The sequence below is a fragment of the Calonectris borealis genome, chromosome 4, assembly GCF_964195595.1.
Source record: "Calonectris borealis chromosome 4, bCalBor7.hap1.2, whole genome shotgun sequence".
Classification (NCBI taxonomy): domain Eukaryota; kingdom Metazoa; phylum Chordata; class Aves; order Procellariiformes; family Procellariidae; genus Calonectris; species Calonectris borealis.
The window spans coordinates 78,988,980-79,001,490 of record NC_134315.1 but is presented as its reverse complement, the minus strand read 5'-3'; the positions used below and the strand labels follow the sequence as shown (position 1 = coordinate 79,001,490).

General features: G+C 40.2%; 1 protein-coding gene across 3 annotated transcripts in view; it reads right to left on the bottom strand.

Annotated features, from left to right (window-relative positions):
- The window catches only part of TNIP3 (TNFAIP3 interacting protein 3), an 84,344-nt gene that overhangs the window by 21,603 nt on the left and 50,230 nt on the right, over positions 1 to 12,511 (bottom strand). For all 3 annotated transcript variants that reach the window (XM_075150253.1, XM_075150252.1, XM_075150251.1), the window contains 5 exons: positions 10,276 to 10,362; positions 8,633 to 8,722; positions 7,426 to 7,491; positions 5,971 to 6,102; positions 1,989 to 2,117 (listed from right to left, as the gene is read on the bottom strand). In XM_075150253.1, coding sequence (XP_075006354.1) covers positions 1,989 to 2,117; positions 5,971 to 6,102; positions 7,426 to 7,491; positions 8,633 to 8,722; positions 10,276 to 10,362 — 504 coding nt within the window. The remainder of the gene's footprint in view (positions 1 to 1,988; positions 2,118 to 5,970; positions 6,103 to 7,425; positions 7,492 to 8,632; positions 8,723 to 10,275; positions 10,363 to 12,511) is intronic.

Sequence of the window (12,511 nt, the reverse complement as noted above, 5' to 3'; positions counted from 1 at the left end):
AGACATGAGAAATGGGATGAAGTAAAATACTCTTTAACCTGAAGTCTTTCATAAAAAACCCAGATTTTCTTAACAGGCAAAACACATTAGTCTATGTTTAAATAACAACTGAGATGGTGCTGCAGCAAAGTTATGAAATAAATCAGGAATTTGGCTTATACTTGAACTATATGGTGAACAAGGAAACAACCACAGGAAAGCCAACAATCTTGGGATATAGCATTGCAAACTATTATGGCATTGCAACACCACTTTCATGCTGCAGACATCAAAGTACGATCAGATCAGACTCTATATTTTGGGTACTATGGATGACGGGATCAAAGTGGGGTGAAGCCAAAAGTAAAAACATCAATGTACTTAAAGTAAAAAGGTTAATGTACTTAGAAACAACTACTACTACTTAGTAGTATCTTCCATAAACTGAGAACTAAGCAGTTTAAAATGACCGAGATGACAAAACATGCATACTAGCAGGCATAGTTGTCTTTTAAGACCAAAAGAGCTGGGTCGGCTTAGCTAACTGTCCTCTAGTGAAAATACGATTGCTCTCTGTAGCTATATAGAGGGAGGGAGCAAGTGCCCCTGAGAGCAATCATATTTTCATTAGAGGACACTTCTGCTTCACGGAGGGGACAGATCAGCTTCACACAAGGAATGAAGCGGATCTGTTCGACACTGCTACCAGAAGAACAAATGAATGTCATCTGGCCAGAATAAATTCAGCCCAACTGAAATAGATGAAAGCATCTAATGAAAGAAGGGTTACAGTTCCAGAACAGCCTTCTAACAGAGGCACAGTAGAAGGAGCTTAAGTAATTTTAAGGAAAAAGTTGTTTGATTTCAGAGAATTTGTAAGAACTTCAAGTCACTGAACCTGCAATAGCAAAGGACTAGACTTAAAAGGGCACAGAGGTTCCCTTCCAGTCTTATGTGCATTCATGACATGAGATTTGAAGAAAGCAAATACACAGAAAATCAGTAATTACCCATGGGAAAGTGTGTTACATGAAATTGATGTTTCATTTAAAAGTATGGTCTATTTACCCACCTGTCTTAGTTCCAACCACGTCATAAGAAAAGACAGCAAAATAAAACATTGAAGTTATTTCACAAAAAATACCTTGAATGAAAGTTACACTGAGGCTTTGAGCAAGTCCTGTCAATGCATTTCAAAAAGAATTAGAGATCATACACTCTGACAGATTTTTGAATATGGCAACATTACTTTTTTGTCTTGACTTTTGCACATCATGGCTCTTCAGCTTGTGTATCACTTGAAGTTACACAGCAATGGTTACTGCAGTGCATTTCCTCAGGAAGTGTTTGTGGTTCACCATGAAATACAATATTGTTAGAAAACACCCACTGCTTTATGTGATCTTTTGATTAAACAAAGCTACATTTATTACTTTCCCTCAGTTAAAAAAAAAAAATCCCATTAGCTATTTTATGGCAATTTCCTTAATGAGACATATATACATACATACTTATAGGTATGAATATATGCATATATGTATGTATATAAAAATTAAGACAGGAGCATGTCTTGTGAAGAGAAACCATTTTTCTGAAACACAGAATATATATAAAACCACAGTTTTTAAACTGTCTGAATTTTTTTTTAATCACGGTATTTCACTGGATGCAGATGAAAGCACCTTTGTGCCATTTCCCTTTTGTTCTAAGGGGGGAGAATGTAGAAGGAGCTTAGATATGACACATAGAGAGGGTTTCACAGCAGAAGCCAAAGATTCTCTTAACTTTCCTCTTTACAATGCAACCCTATTACCTACCAAGAACAGCATGCACAGGTATTAGCTAAAGTAAGTTCTTGCTTGTTTCCCTAGCTCCCTAACGGTGATCATGAGTTTGCTATCATGAACAGGTTGTTCACTCAGGACTGAAAAGATGGGCATCTGGTAGTGTCGCTGCTTGACAACAGAGACCCTAGAATTAAAGGAAGAGGTCCTTCATAAGGTTCATACCTTATTGAGACGACTTATTTCACACTCATAGTGTTCTTTCTTTCTGATCATTGAGGCATTCTTCTGCTTCAGGAGCTTGTTCTCTTCCTTCATTTCATGGAGAGCTTCACTAAGAACCTTTGTTTCTTTCTGGGACGCAAAAATACAGAGAGATGCTGCTGAAATGCAGATGGAACCATTTTTCAAGAACAATTTTCAGAATATCTGCTGTCTGGCAGATGTTCTGCATTTTTGTTGTCCCAAACACAGCTGGGAAGGAGGGAACAGGAAGGCGGATGGTTAGTAAAACCCAGATATGATAAAGTCTGTTGAAATTGTTTTGACCACTCACCATATGATGAGACAGAGACAACATACCAGACCAAATCACTGCTCTCTACAGTCTGCAGTTGCACAAAGCCATGAGAAAGCTGGCAGGCCAAGCAGATCAGCATCATACAAATATCATCCCAAACCCACATTACTCTTATGTACTCACAGCATAAGGCCAGGGCTAAACGCTGGTGGAGTCCCAGCCATTCCCAGTGTCATACAACATTAAAGACAAAACCAGATCTCAGTATCACATAGTCTGAGGGCTTTTTCCACTACGCAAGAGACTGAGGCAGGTCTCAGCCTGCTCAAGAATTACCAAGCTACCAACCAAGGCTTGAAAATCCCCTGTCTTTGACCCCATCATGGTTGTTGATTTGAGCTTGACCCTTTCTAGCACGTGTGCCTATACTGTTGCCACCCCAGCAAACTACCAGGAAGACGTCCCTACTTGCAACAGGATTTATACGCTAGTCTTTTAAGATGGTATTTTAGGAATTATTAGGACAGATTTGCCAAACTTTAAGTTTGATTCTCTTCTATCGCTTTCAGCGTGGCTATTTTCTATTTACAATGAAGGAAGCTAATATCCAAATCAGACCCTGAAGCAAGTGGCATTGTGTAAGCTTCTCTCCCAGGATAATGCACTCCTGACTAGCCCGCTTTTGCCAGACTGTCTTAGACCAAAGCTGTTTAGACATATGAAACAGAATGGCCCGTTCTAAAAAAAAAAAAAAAAAAAGAAAGTATTTTAAATACTCTTCTGCAGCTGCTTTATGTGATTAAAAAAATGAGATCCAACAATCACACGCACAGGACACCATATAAATGCTTTTTTTTCTGTGCAACAGGCGTATCTCTGTGCAGCCAGTGACTAGGCTGGCTGTTCGGGCTCATGAGAAGTGCATCACCATGTGCTAATTGAGCCACTGAAAAACACCCCTGAGAAACTGTTGCTTACACAGGAGATAACTTTCTTTTCCTTTGTTCTAAGTTAGTTGGAACATTTCATTTTCTCCAAAAACTGGGCAAGATTAGCAGGGTATCTTTGCATTAAGTGTAAGAACTCACCCAGGAGCTAGCTCAAGCTGGCATGTGCATGTATGTTTTAAGATATTAAAGAAAAACAAAACAAAACACTAAAATCCACATAGGCTTTTAGTTATGCTCTTCTCTTCACCTCTGCCATCCTCTTCTCCTAGCTCCTAGCACACATTCTCCTTCTCGGAGGGTGACACCTCTGGGAACATGGCCATTTACAAATAAAGATTTCCAGTTTGTTCAGGTTTTTGAACCATCTGAATTCTTATGTCTTATTCCTTCTTATTCGACACTGAATCTTAGGTGTTATGGCACCTACACTTTCCAGTGACTAGGTTGGTCTTTGATTCCTGTCTACGGGTACATAGTCATGCCCAGAGAGAAGAAAAAAAAAAAATCAAATCTCCGAAACCATCAGTTTTCCTTTGTGGGCCATGGAGGACATGGGGACAGATAAAGTTCACAACATTATCATTCTGTGAGAGCCATACTTCCAGGTGCATTAAAAAAAAAAGAAAAAAGCTCTGTAAGACAGCAGCAGCATGTAATCTGTCTCAGAGTTGTTTGCTGCTGCTGGTTTTCCTAAATGGCTCAGCAGAGCACCCAGAGAACTGCCGCTCTGAGTAAACAAATTTAAAAGGTACTGTCAGGCTGCTGGACTAGGTAAGCAAGTAGAGAACAAATACCTTATTACTTTGCTCTGGCAACTGCCCTGTACTGCCCATCCCAGCTCCATGGCTACAGGGGGGTAAGTAAAACATTTTAAAAAGAAAGGGTTGTTACCTTTCAAGGAAAGAAAAAAAAATATATATATGCACACACACACGTATATATAAAACCAAATGCATGTAAGAAGAATGTTAGTTGCTGCAGGAAAAAAAATAAAGCAAGCTCTAAAAATCTCATCTTGGTAGATCTGTCAGCTTGGGCCTCTTCTGCATCTGCTGAACTTTAAAGCAACAAGCCTGTTCACGTGCTTTCAAGCTGAATATATCTTCATGCATTTTTCTGAATCATCCCCTGGCACTGCTTTTTCTTCATCCTGCCCCATAGGCAGTATAGGATAACTTGAGTTGGCACAGCTGCTACATGGGTGTTACAATCCTTGTTGCTCATTCAAAAATCTCTACTTTTAGCAGCTACCTCTGCAAAGGTGTAGATTTCCTGCATCCCTGCATGACATCCAAAAAGTAAAGAAATTCAGAGTAAATAGAAGACTTACTGGCTGAGTATATAATTTGTAAAGAAATTGCTGATCTAAAGCTGAAGTTCCATGCAGGTTAACCTGTCTCCATAAGAGATTTTTGGATTATATTGTTATTCAGTTCATTGTTCATGTATATAGTAAAAAAATTGGGAGAGTGTACTGCTTATCCTTACCTTTTCAAAAGGTAGCTAGGACTATTTTTCACAGCTAACATATATTAAAAAGCAGGCAGTAAAAACCTTAGTAATATGAACAGGAAGATGGATTGTCTCGCACTGAATCCACACTCAGAGCAAATACAGGCAGTGGTTCAGCAACTACCTAATGACATAGTTTGCTTTAAAACATGTAAATGGTCCTATTGGTTGGAAATCAAGCATGTGCTTAGCTAGGACCACACCGTAATTGATAAGCAAGTAAGATGAATTTTCTGCTTATGAAGATAAAAGCTAAGGGCTTTGCATTTCTTTTCCTGCAGCAGCTAACGTACATCTTATCTGAGCCTGAAAATGATGCGAATGCCACTTGTTTTCAGGTTTGTTTCATGTTATCAAGCAAATAGAGGAGCCTGACTTCAGCTGTCAGAGCACCATCCAGAAACTCTTACAAGAGGTTATGAAGCGTGCGATATCATGAAGCAGAATGAGAATAGGAAGCATCACTCTGGTGCCTGTACATCGGGGCACAAAGTTTTGTGTATACATTGGGTGTATATATGCCAATCATTCAGGTTGGTGGTTTTACTGTGGTGGGAATTCAGCTTAGGGATCTAGCTTTAGATGCGAATGCCTACACAAAAGCCAGTGCCTAAGGAGTCCTGAGACAGGTGCCCAATCACTCCCAGGGTGAGGTGAACACCGCTCTAGAGCAGCTGATCAGCCCAGACGCTTTCAGCCATAATAACTGCATTGACTACATCGTTAATATTTACGGGGAGCTGAGATAGCTAGCACACATATAAAAGCCTATATTGTCAATACCAAAATGTGGGTGCCTGGAGCTGAATTCATTTCTTCAAGTATTTATTGCCAAGCACTTTTTGTAACATCTGCAATGGCGTTCCTATTCCATTTGAAATCACTGTAGCATTTTCGTTCACAAAGAAATTCACCCCAAACTGAACAGCGAGGAAGGAAATCTCTGCAGTATTCATATCAATCTGCTCTTTACTCCCCCACGTACACTAATACCATGCTTTCTGCCAATTTCTGTTGAAATTACTCTCTCTCTCTAGATAGTTCTCTGATCAGATGGAAGATCAGCCACTGCCTTGGGTACAATATTGAAGAGCACTCAACACCACAATCTCATCTCACGGCTGTGCGACAACCCACGCCCTGCCACTCGTGAGAAGAGAAAGAGGAAAGGGAAGACAGCATTCAGCACTGAGCACAAATGAGGTAACAGAGTGCACCCTCCTACCGTTTCCTGCAACGGCCTCTCTCTGCCCAGGGCTCGCAATCTCTCATCTTCTGGATGCTGTCGATGTCTCTCTTCCTCCAGCTCACCGACTCTCCTCTCTGACACATCCAGTTTTGCTTTCATTTCTGCCAGCTGAAAAGCAAGTGATAGACCATGGTGGGCTGACTGGGGATCCTGAAAGGCACAGCACCTTGAAGGTGCTTTCAGATCCTTTCAGCTCTCAGCTGACTGGCGTAAAGGAGTAGATCTGGTTGCGTGTAAAGCCCCCAGCCACTGACTTTCCCCTCCCCACCTCCAAGCTCCGCTGCTCTGTCTGCAGTGGAGACTCTTAATGATCCTAGGCAAATTCTCTGTTGGTGTTAACCCAGTTGAGTCTTGCACTGTTTTTCTGCCAAAGGACAGCTACCATGGGTCTGTCCCTCCAAATGAATTTTCCATTTTAATGTTCTTTTTTTTTTCCCTTTTGCTATTTGGACTCCCTCTGCAGTGGTGCACATCCAAATGATCTAGCCAGAGGCGGCATAAAATGCTCCCATATTAAATAAGGAAGAGCCATTTAAATTCCTCTTCTCTTCGGGGAAAGAAAAAAAAAATTCAAAGAAATGATCCAGATCTCAGTAAAGCTTACTGGAAAATATTAGAGAGAAAATTTTCCTGATAAGCACATGAGGTCATTCTGCAAACTTCCTTTTCATCGAAGGAAACAGGAGATGAGAAGTGTCAGTCAATGAACCAACTTGGGTTTTGGGATACCAGGCAAAATTGTAAGCAGCCAGCTTCACTAGGCAGCTGATTGTAATGGCTGCAGCAAAGATGCCCCACAGCTGCAAGCAAGGAATGAAAACTATGCCAATGGGATCTTGACAAAAAAAGGAAATAAAAAGTATTTATTTACAATTTTTTTTTTTAATGAAGAGCTTTTGTACAGAGCAGTTTCTCAAAATCAAAAAAGTCTTTCTGCTTATAGAAGGCAGCATTCATGGAGGATTTATCTGAGAGCTCCCCCATTACAGGGAGCCCCAGTGAGCTTCCAGGCTTCACAAGCCAGTCACAAGAGATGGGACAAGAACCAACAGATGTGTAATGATGTGGATCAGTGGCTGGGCACACCAGGCACTGCAGGCTAATTTTCAGTTAATTGTGCTTTGAAGTATGAGCAATTTTTATTACCTTGTGGAGAGCATGAAGATCTCTGCTGTCATGTCCACCCTGGTCCCTACTATTTTAGAGATGCCCTGCTTCTCTGGTTATTTTGTCCTACTGAAGATTGTACACCCATTAGCTTCACTTTTATGTGATGAAGCTTTTTTAATTTGTGAGCTGAAGATGAAGTAAACATGATGCCTTTCCCCCCTAAGATATTTACTATAGCTGTGGCTGGTTAGTATTTAAAGCACAGACTAAACTGTCAGTAGGTGGCATACATATTCCAATAAAAGTAGTCAACTTTGTTACCTGTTTTTCATAAAGCTGTTTCATACTTCTAAATTGATGATCCCATTGCTTGTTCACCTCCAGAAGCTGTAATTATCAGGAAGTCACAGTAAATAACCCTTATTTCAACATTGTCAAAAAATAAAAAATAGACTGGCATTCTAATCCTCCAGCTATGAGTGTTCACAACCTCCTCATTATCTGGCCAATTCATTTCAGAAAAAGCAAGTTTAAGGTTTGGCAAGCTTTACGGCCCATCTGCCAGTGCTTTGGTATTTCAGTTAAAAGTACATGAACATTCAGGAAGTAACATTCAGGAAACATGCAAATACACAATAAGCTACAGGTGAATCATTTGCAATGCTGGACAAATCCCAAGCTGCAACTCCTAAATGGCCAACGACTTTCTTGTTAGTTTGCTTTAAGTTCCATAAACATATTTCCAATTAGAAGGTCTCTGACTTCAAACAAGTGAATTGAAGACTCCTATTGACTGCAATTACTACTGGGTACAAACCCCGCTTGCCTTTCTCAGTACCACTAAACTGAGCAAGCAGACGCATACAAGATGGGAAGACTGGCTAACACCACACATATAAGTGGTAGGAGTGAAGTCCGCGTGCGTGCATTTTTATTGGAGAAAGCCAAATAGGTCCAAACTGAAGCATTTTGCTTTGCAGGATATAGGGTCACTCTTTAGGATGCTCAGCAAAAGAACGGCTTCCAGTTTGCTGCTACCTGCAACCAAGACACCACTGGCTACTACTCACAGTGGTTCCCTGACCTTTACGATAGTGATCATTAAGAAAATTTGCCCTTTGTACCATATAAATTTCTGCTCTTCTAGATTCACAGCCACGTTACAATAAGTCACCATTTGTTTTTAGGAACAGTTCTCCAAATATAATTCTGCCTAGCTTGGTAGAGAGAAGTAGGACTATAGCAACTAGTTTAAACATAATTTTAAATGCTTGCACACTTCGGGCTGTGAAGAAATGCGAAGCAGAAAGTGTCCACATAGAAATAGTCTCACAAGAGTGCAGGATGAGATTCCCACAGGAAAAACAGGCCTTGCTGGACCGGCAGGTGAAACCAACTGCAGCATAAACACGGTGTAAGTAACAGTGATAATACATTCAGTGATTTCCTGCCCCAGGCATATTACTGATATTGTAATGTCTGTCTTAGAGGTTATACCTGTAAAGGTTAAGGGTAAATTTAAGATTACCTCTCGTCTCTGTCTTTGCAGTGAGAGGATCTGTTGTTCCAGAGAACTGACTGATACAGTCTTCTTTTTGGTCAGTAGTATGTGCCTTGACTGGAGAAAAGAAATGTTCAAAAATGAATACTTTCAGCATCCTCTCTTCCAGTCAAGAATATCGTATGGAACTCCCACCCACCCCGCCATGTGCATGTAAAGAAACTGAAACAGCAACATTTTCTTACATTGCATTTGTATTTCAGTACCTTTACACCTGCTGACAGCAGATTCTGAAGTGTACATCTGCTTTAACCCTGCTTAGCCTGTGTTTTAATTGAAGCATTATGCAAATGGACACTGAAATAAACAAAATTATGTCTATTTGTACCATCTGAGACAGAACACAAAATAGGATTTTAAATATCTTGCAGATGGTAATACAGACAAGTAGTACAGGCCACAAAAGTCGAGCATAAATTGAAGTGGGCCTAAGTAATTCCCTTCATTTACAAGAACTAGAATAATTAGTAGTATTGCCCCTGGTAATTGCTTGCAGGCCCAAGGCAATAAACTTTAGCACAATGGGTTCAAAACAAGCAATACAGAAAACGAACAGGCCATTTGTAGAAATTAGGAAATCAGTCTACAATTGTTCTATTTTTTAAAGAGTGGAGTTTTGCCCATGCAGGACAACAGCAGCTAAACCCTCATTTTCATAATGACAATGTCGTATATCATAATTTCCAAGAAGTTTTATGGATTGTCATGAAAACAAACATCTGGTCTACTAGATATATATAGAGGTATATATCAAGAGAACCATACTGGAAAAAAAAGATACATGCTCATAAAAATAAAACATACTATGTTCAGATACCTGGTCAGGGATTTGTTTTTTCCCCCTAAATTCTCAACCAATATATAAGAAACTAGAATAAAAGTGTGAGCACTTCTGCCATCTTAAATCTTCTGAAATAAATTTATTTTCTTCAGGTAAAGAAGTTAATGCCAAATACCAATGAAGAAGATCAAAGAATAGTTGTGTTGTGTCTTTTCACAGACAAAAATCCTGACCATATATTTGCCCCATGGCCAGTCCTGCTGAGCTCTAATGCGGAGCCCTTGACTTCCACACCAGAAAACACTTAATCTCTCTTCCTGTAGAAGTTCATCGACATGTTTAACTTAAAGTATGTGAAGCAATTACCCAGCAGTCAATAGAGTTATTCACGTGTTATTTTCAAAATCTGGGCCTTAGGCGTGTATTTAAGAGTCCTATTAAAGTGAATAGGAAAACTCACAGATCTAACAGCTATAGATACACTTGGCATCAACTGGCCCGAATACTGCTCACAGAAGTTGTTGGGTCACTAAAATGAACCACTTTTTAACCTTTGTATAACAACAAATTAAAATGACCAGATACTTTTAGGGGGAAGAAAAAACACCTGCTAGGGAAGGTTTTCTTTCTAAGAATGCCGTATCCAAAAATACTTCTAACATTTCCTTCTACTCTTAAACTGCGTGAATCATTCAGACAAATCTACTGGAAAACAAAAATGAGCCCATAATTGTAAATCTACAAAGTGACACGCATGATACCTGCAACAGCTCCAGTCGTTCCTGTTAATCAGACAGCACTTCAGAGGACAGCCAAAACAGTCACTTACTTCTAGTGGGTCTGCTGGGGCTTCCATGTCACTCACACCTGCCCACGCACATCCAAGACTGCCTTGAGCATTTCTTTCACTACGGATCTTTGGAAGAAGAAGAGCAATGAAACAGGTATTTTACATTGGCTAAAGGAGCAGGATAATTGCATTAAGACCCAGACAATCCACAAGTGCTGCCTGTGGAAGCAGCCGAGGTTCAGAAATAAGTGGTGGGATTTTGATTTTAACCTTTTCCTCCTTCCTGGCCGGGGCTTTCCAGAAGGGTTGAAGCACACTGCCTATGACTAATGTGCCGGGCAAGGCAGTACTCTGCTTAGTGTGCATGTAAATCGCAATCAACTGGCCAGTTCACCCCGAGAGAGGAAGTTGCACGTACAAGGGAAGGAAGGGTATGTTTCTTCAGTAAATAAGAGGACAGGGTTTTCTATCCCTGTTTCCAGTTGTAAAAAAGGACTTACGTAAGTATGACAAGTATTAAGTGACACTATGACAGTGTGAACTATCGTGATAGAAAAATTAGTGAGTTATGCTTATAAAGGAGTAATAGCAAAGTCTGTTAACAGCTATGGGGAAGAACACACCCATACAAACCTCAGGATGTTCAGGGGAAAACCACGATTGGAAAATTGATTTACTTTCCCTGAAGAAAAGCTGCACAAAGATGAAGAATGACGGGTGGTGTTGTTCTTCTCCTAAGGACATTGTATTTGCAGTTCTAGTACTTACCTTATCTAAGCATGGATCTAGCTTCAAGCTACTCCAGTCTTCACTTAAGTACTCAAGGTCCCCAACACTTCAAACTTGTGTCTTAGTTTCCCATTTAGAAAAAGAGGTTAACCTTACCAACTTAAACTCCAGGAAAAATTAACAAACAAAAGGCTTCCACAGACTTCACATACAAAGTCAGGACAAAATAGAACAGTGCAAAGTATTGTCATCTTCAGTCTTGGAATTCTGAATAATGACGGATTTGAGAAGGAAGCATGAAAAAAAATCATTTTTCTTATTGTGGAAAGATCCCTGGGTTTAAGGCTTTTTTAGTAGGGGCAGAGGTTGCTTATTTCCTTTTCAAGGAATGGAATGAAAGCCAATCTGTGAAATTTGACATAAAATAATATAAATCTGTGGGAGTTCTTTCCATTTCCAAAAAAGGATTTAGACAAAGTAAAGTAATCCTGTGAAATGCTGGAATTTAACAGCCACACTCCAGATCTCTGGTCCATAATGTGTGACTAAGCAACTCCTCTTTTGCAAGATACAAAACGCAATTTGGAAGAAAGCTACTATTTTATAATATTTGCATATGAAATATATCCTCCCTACCCTGATGTTCTTTTTATTTTTTCCTGGTTTATGGAGGAGCTGGAAAACTCCTGGGGTATAAAGAGAGAAATTAAAAAACAAATGTTATTTTAATAGACATTTTAGATTCTTGTGCCGGTTTTGGCTGGGATAGAGTTAATTTTCTTCATAGTAGCTAGTGTGGGGCTATGTTTTGGATTTGGGCTGGAAACAGTGTTGATAACACAGGGATGTTTTCGTTGCTGCTGAGCAGGGCTTACACAGAGTCAAGGCCTTTTCTGCCTCTCACCCCACCGCACCAGCGAGGAGGCTGGGGGTGCACAAGAAGCTGGGAGGGGACACAGCTGGGACAGCTGACCCCAACTGACCAAAGGGATATCCCATACCATATGATGTCATGCTCAGCATATAAAGCTGGGGGAAGAAGAAGGAAGGGGGGGACGTTCGGAGTGATGGCATTTTTTTTCCCAAGTAACCATTACGGATAATGGAGCCCTGCTTTCCTGGAGATGGCTGAACACCTGCCTGCCGATGGGAAGTAGTGAATGAATTCCTTGGTTTGCTTTGCTTATGTGCACGGCTTTTGCTTTATTTATTAAACTATCTTTATCTGAACCCACGAGTTTACTCACTTCTACTCTTCTGATTCTCTCCCCCATCCCACTGGGTAGGAGTGAACGAGCGGCTGCGTGGTGCTTTGTTGCCAGCTGGAGTTAAACCACAACAATTCTACATAGGAGTCATCCTATCCATCAAAAAATAAAAGAACTTCATCTGTACCTATACCAAAACTAGTCTTGGAGCATATCCGTCCCAGGTACAGCATTGGTTTAAAGAAGGAAGAACTACTGGCTGATAACACAACAGCAATTTCCACAATTGCATTTCTTGACATTTTTGCATTTCTTGACATTTCTGTAGTGATTAATAT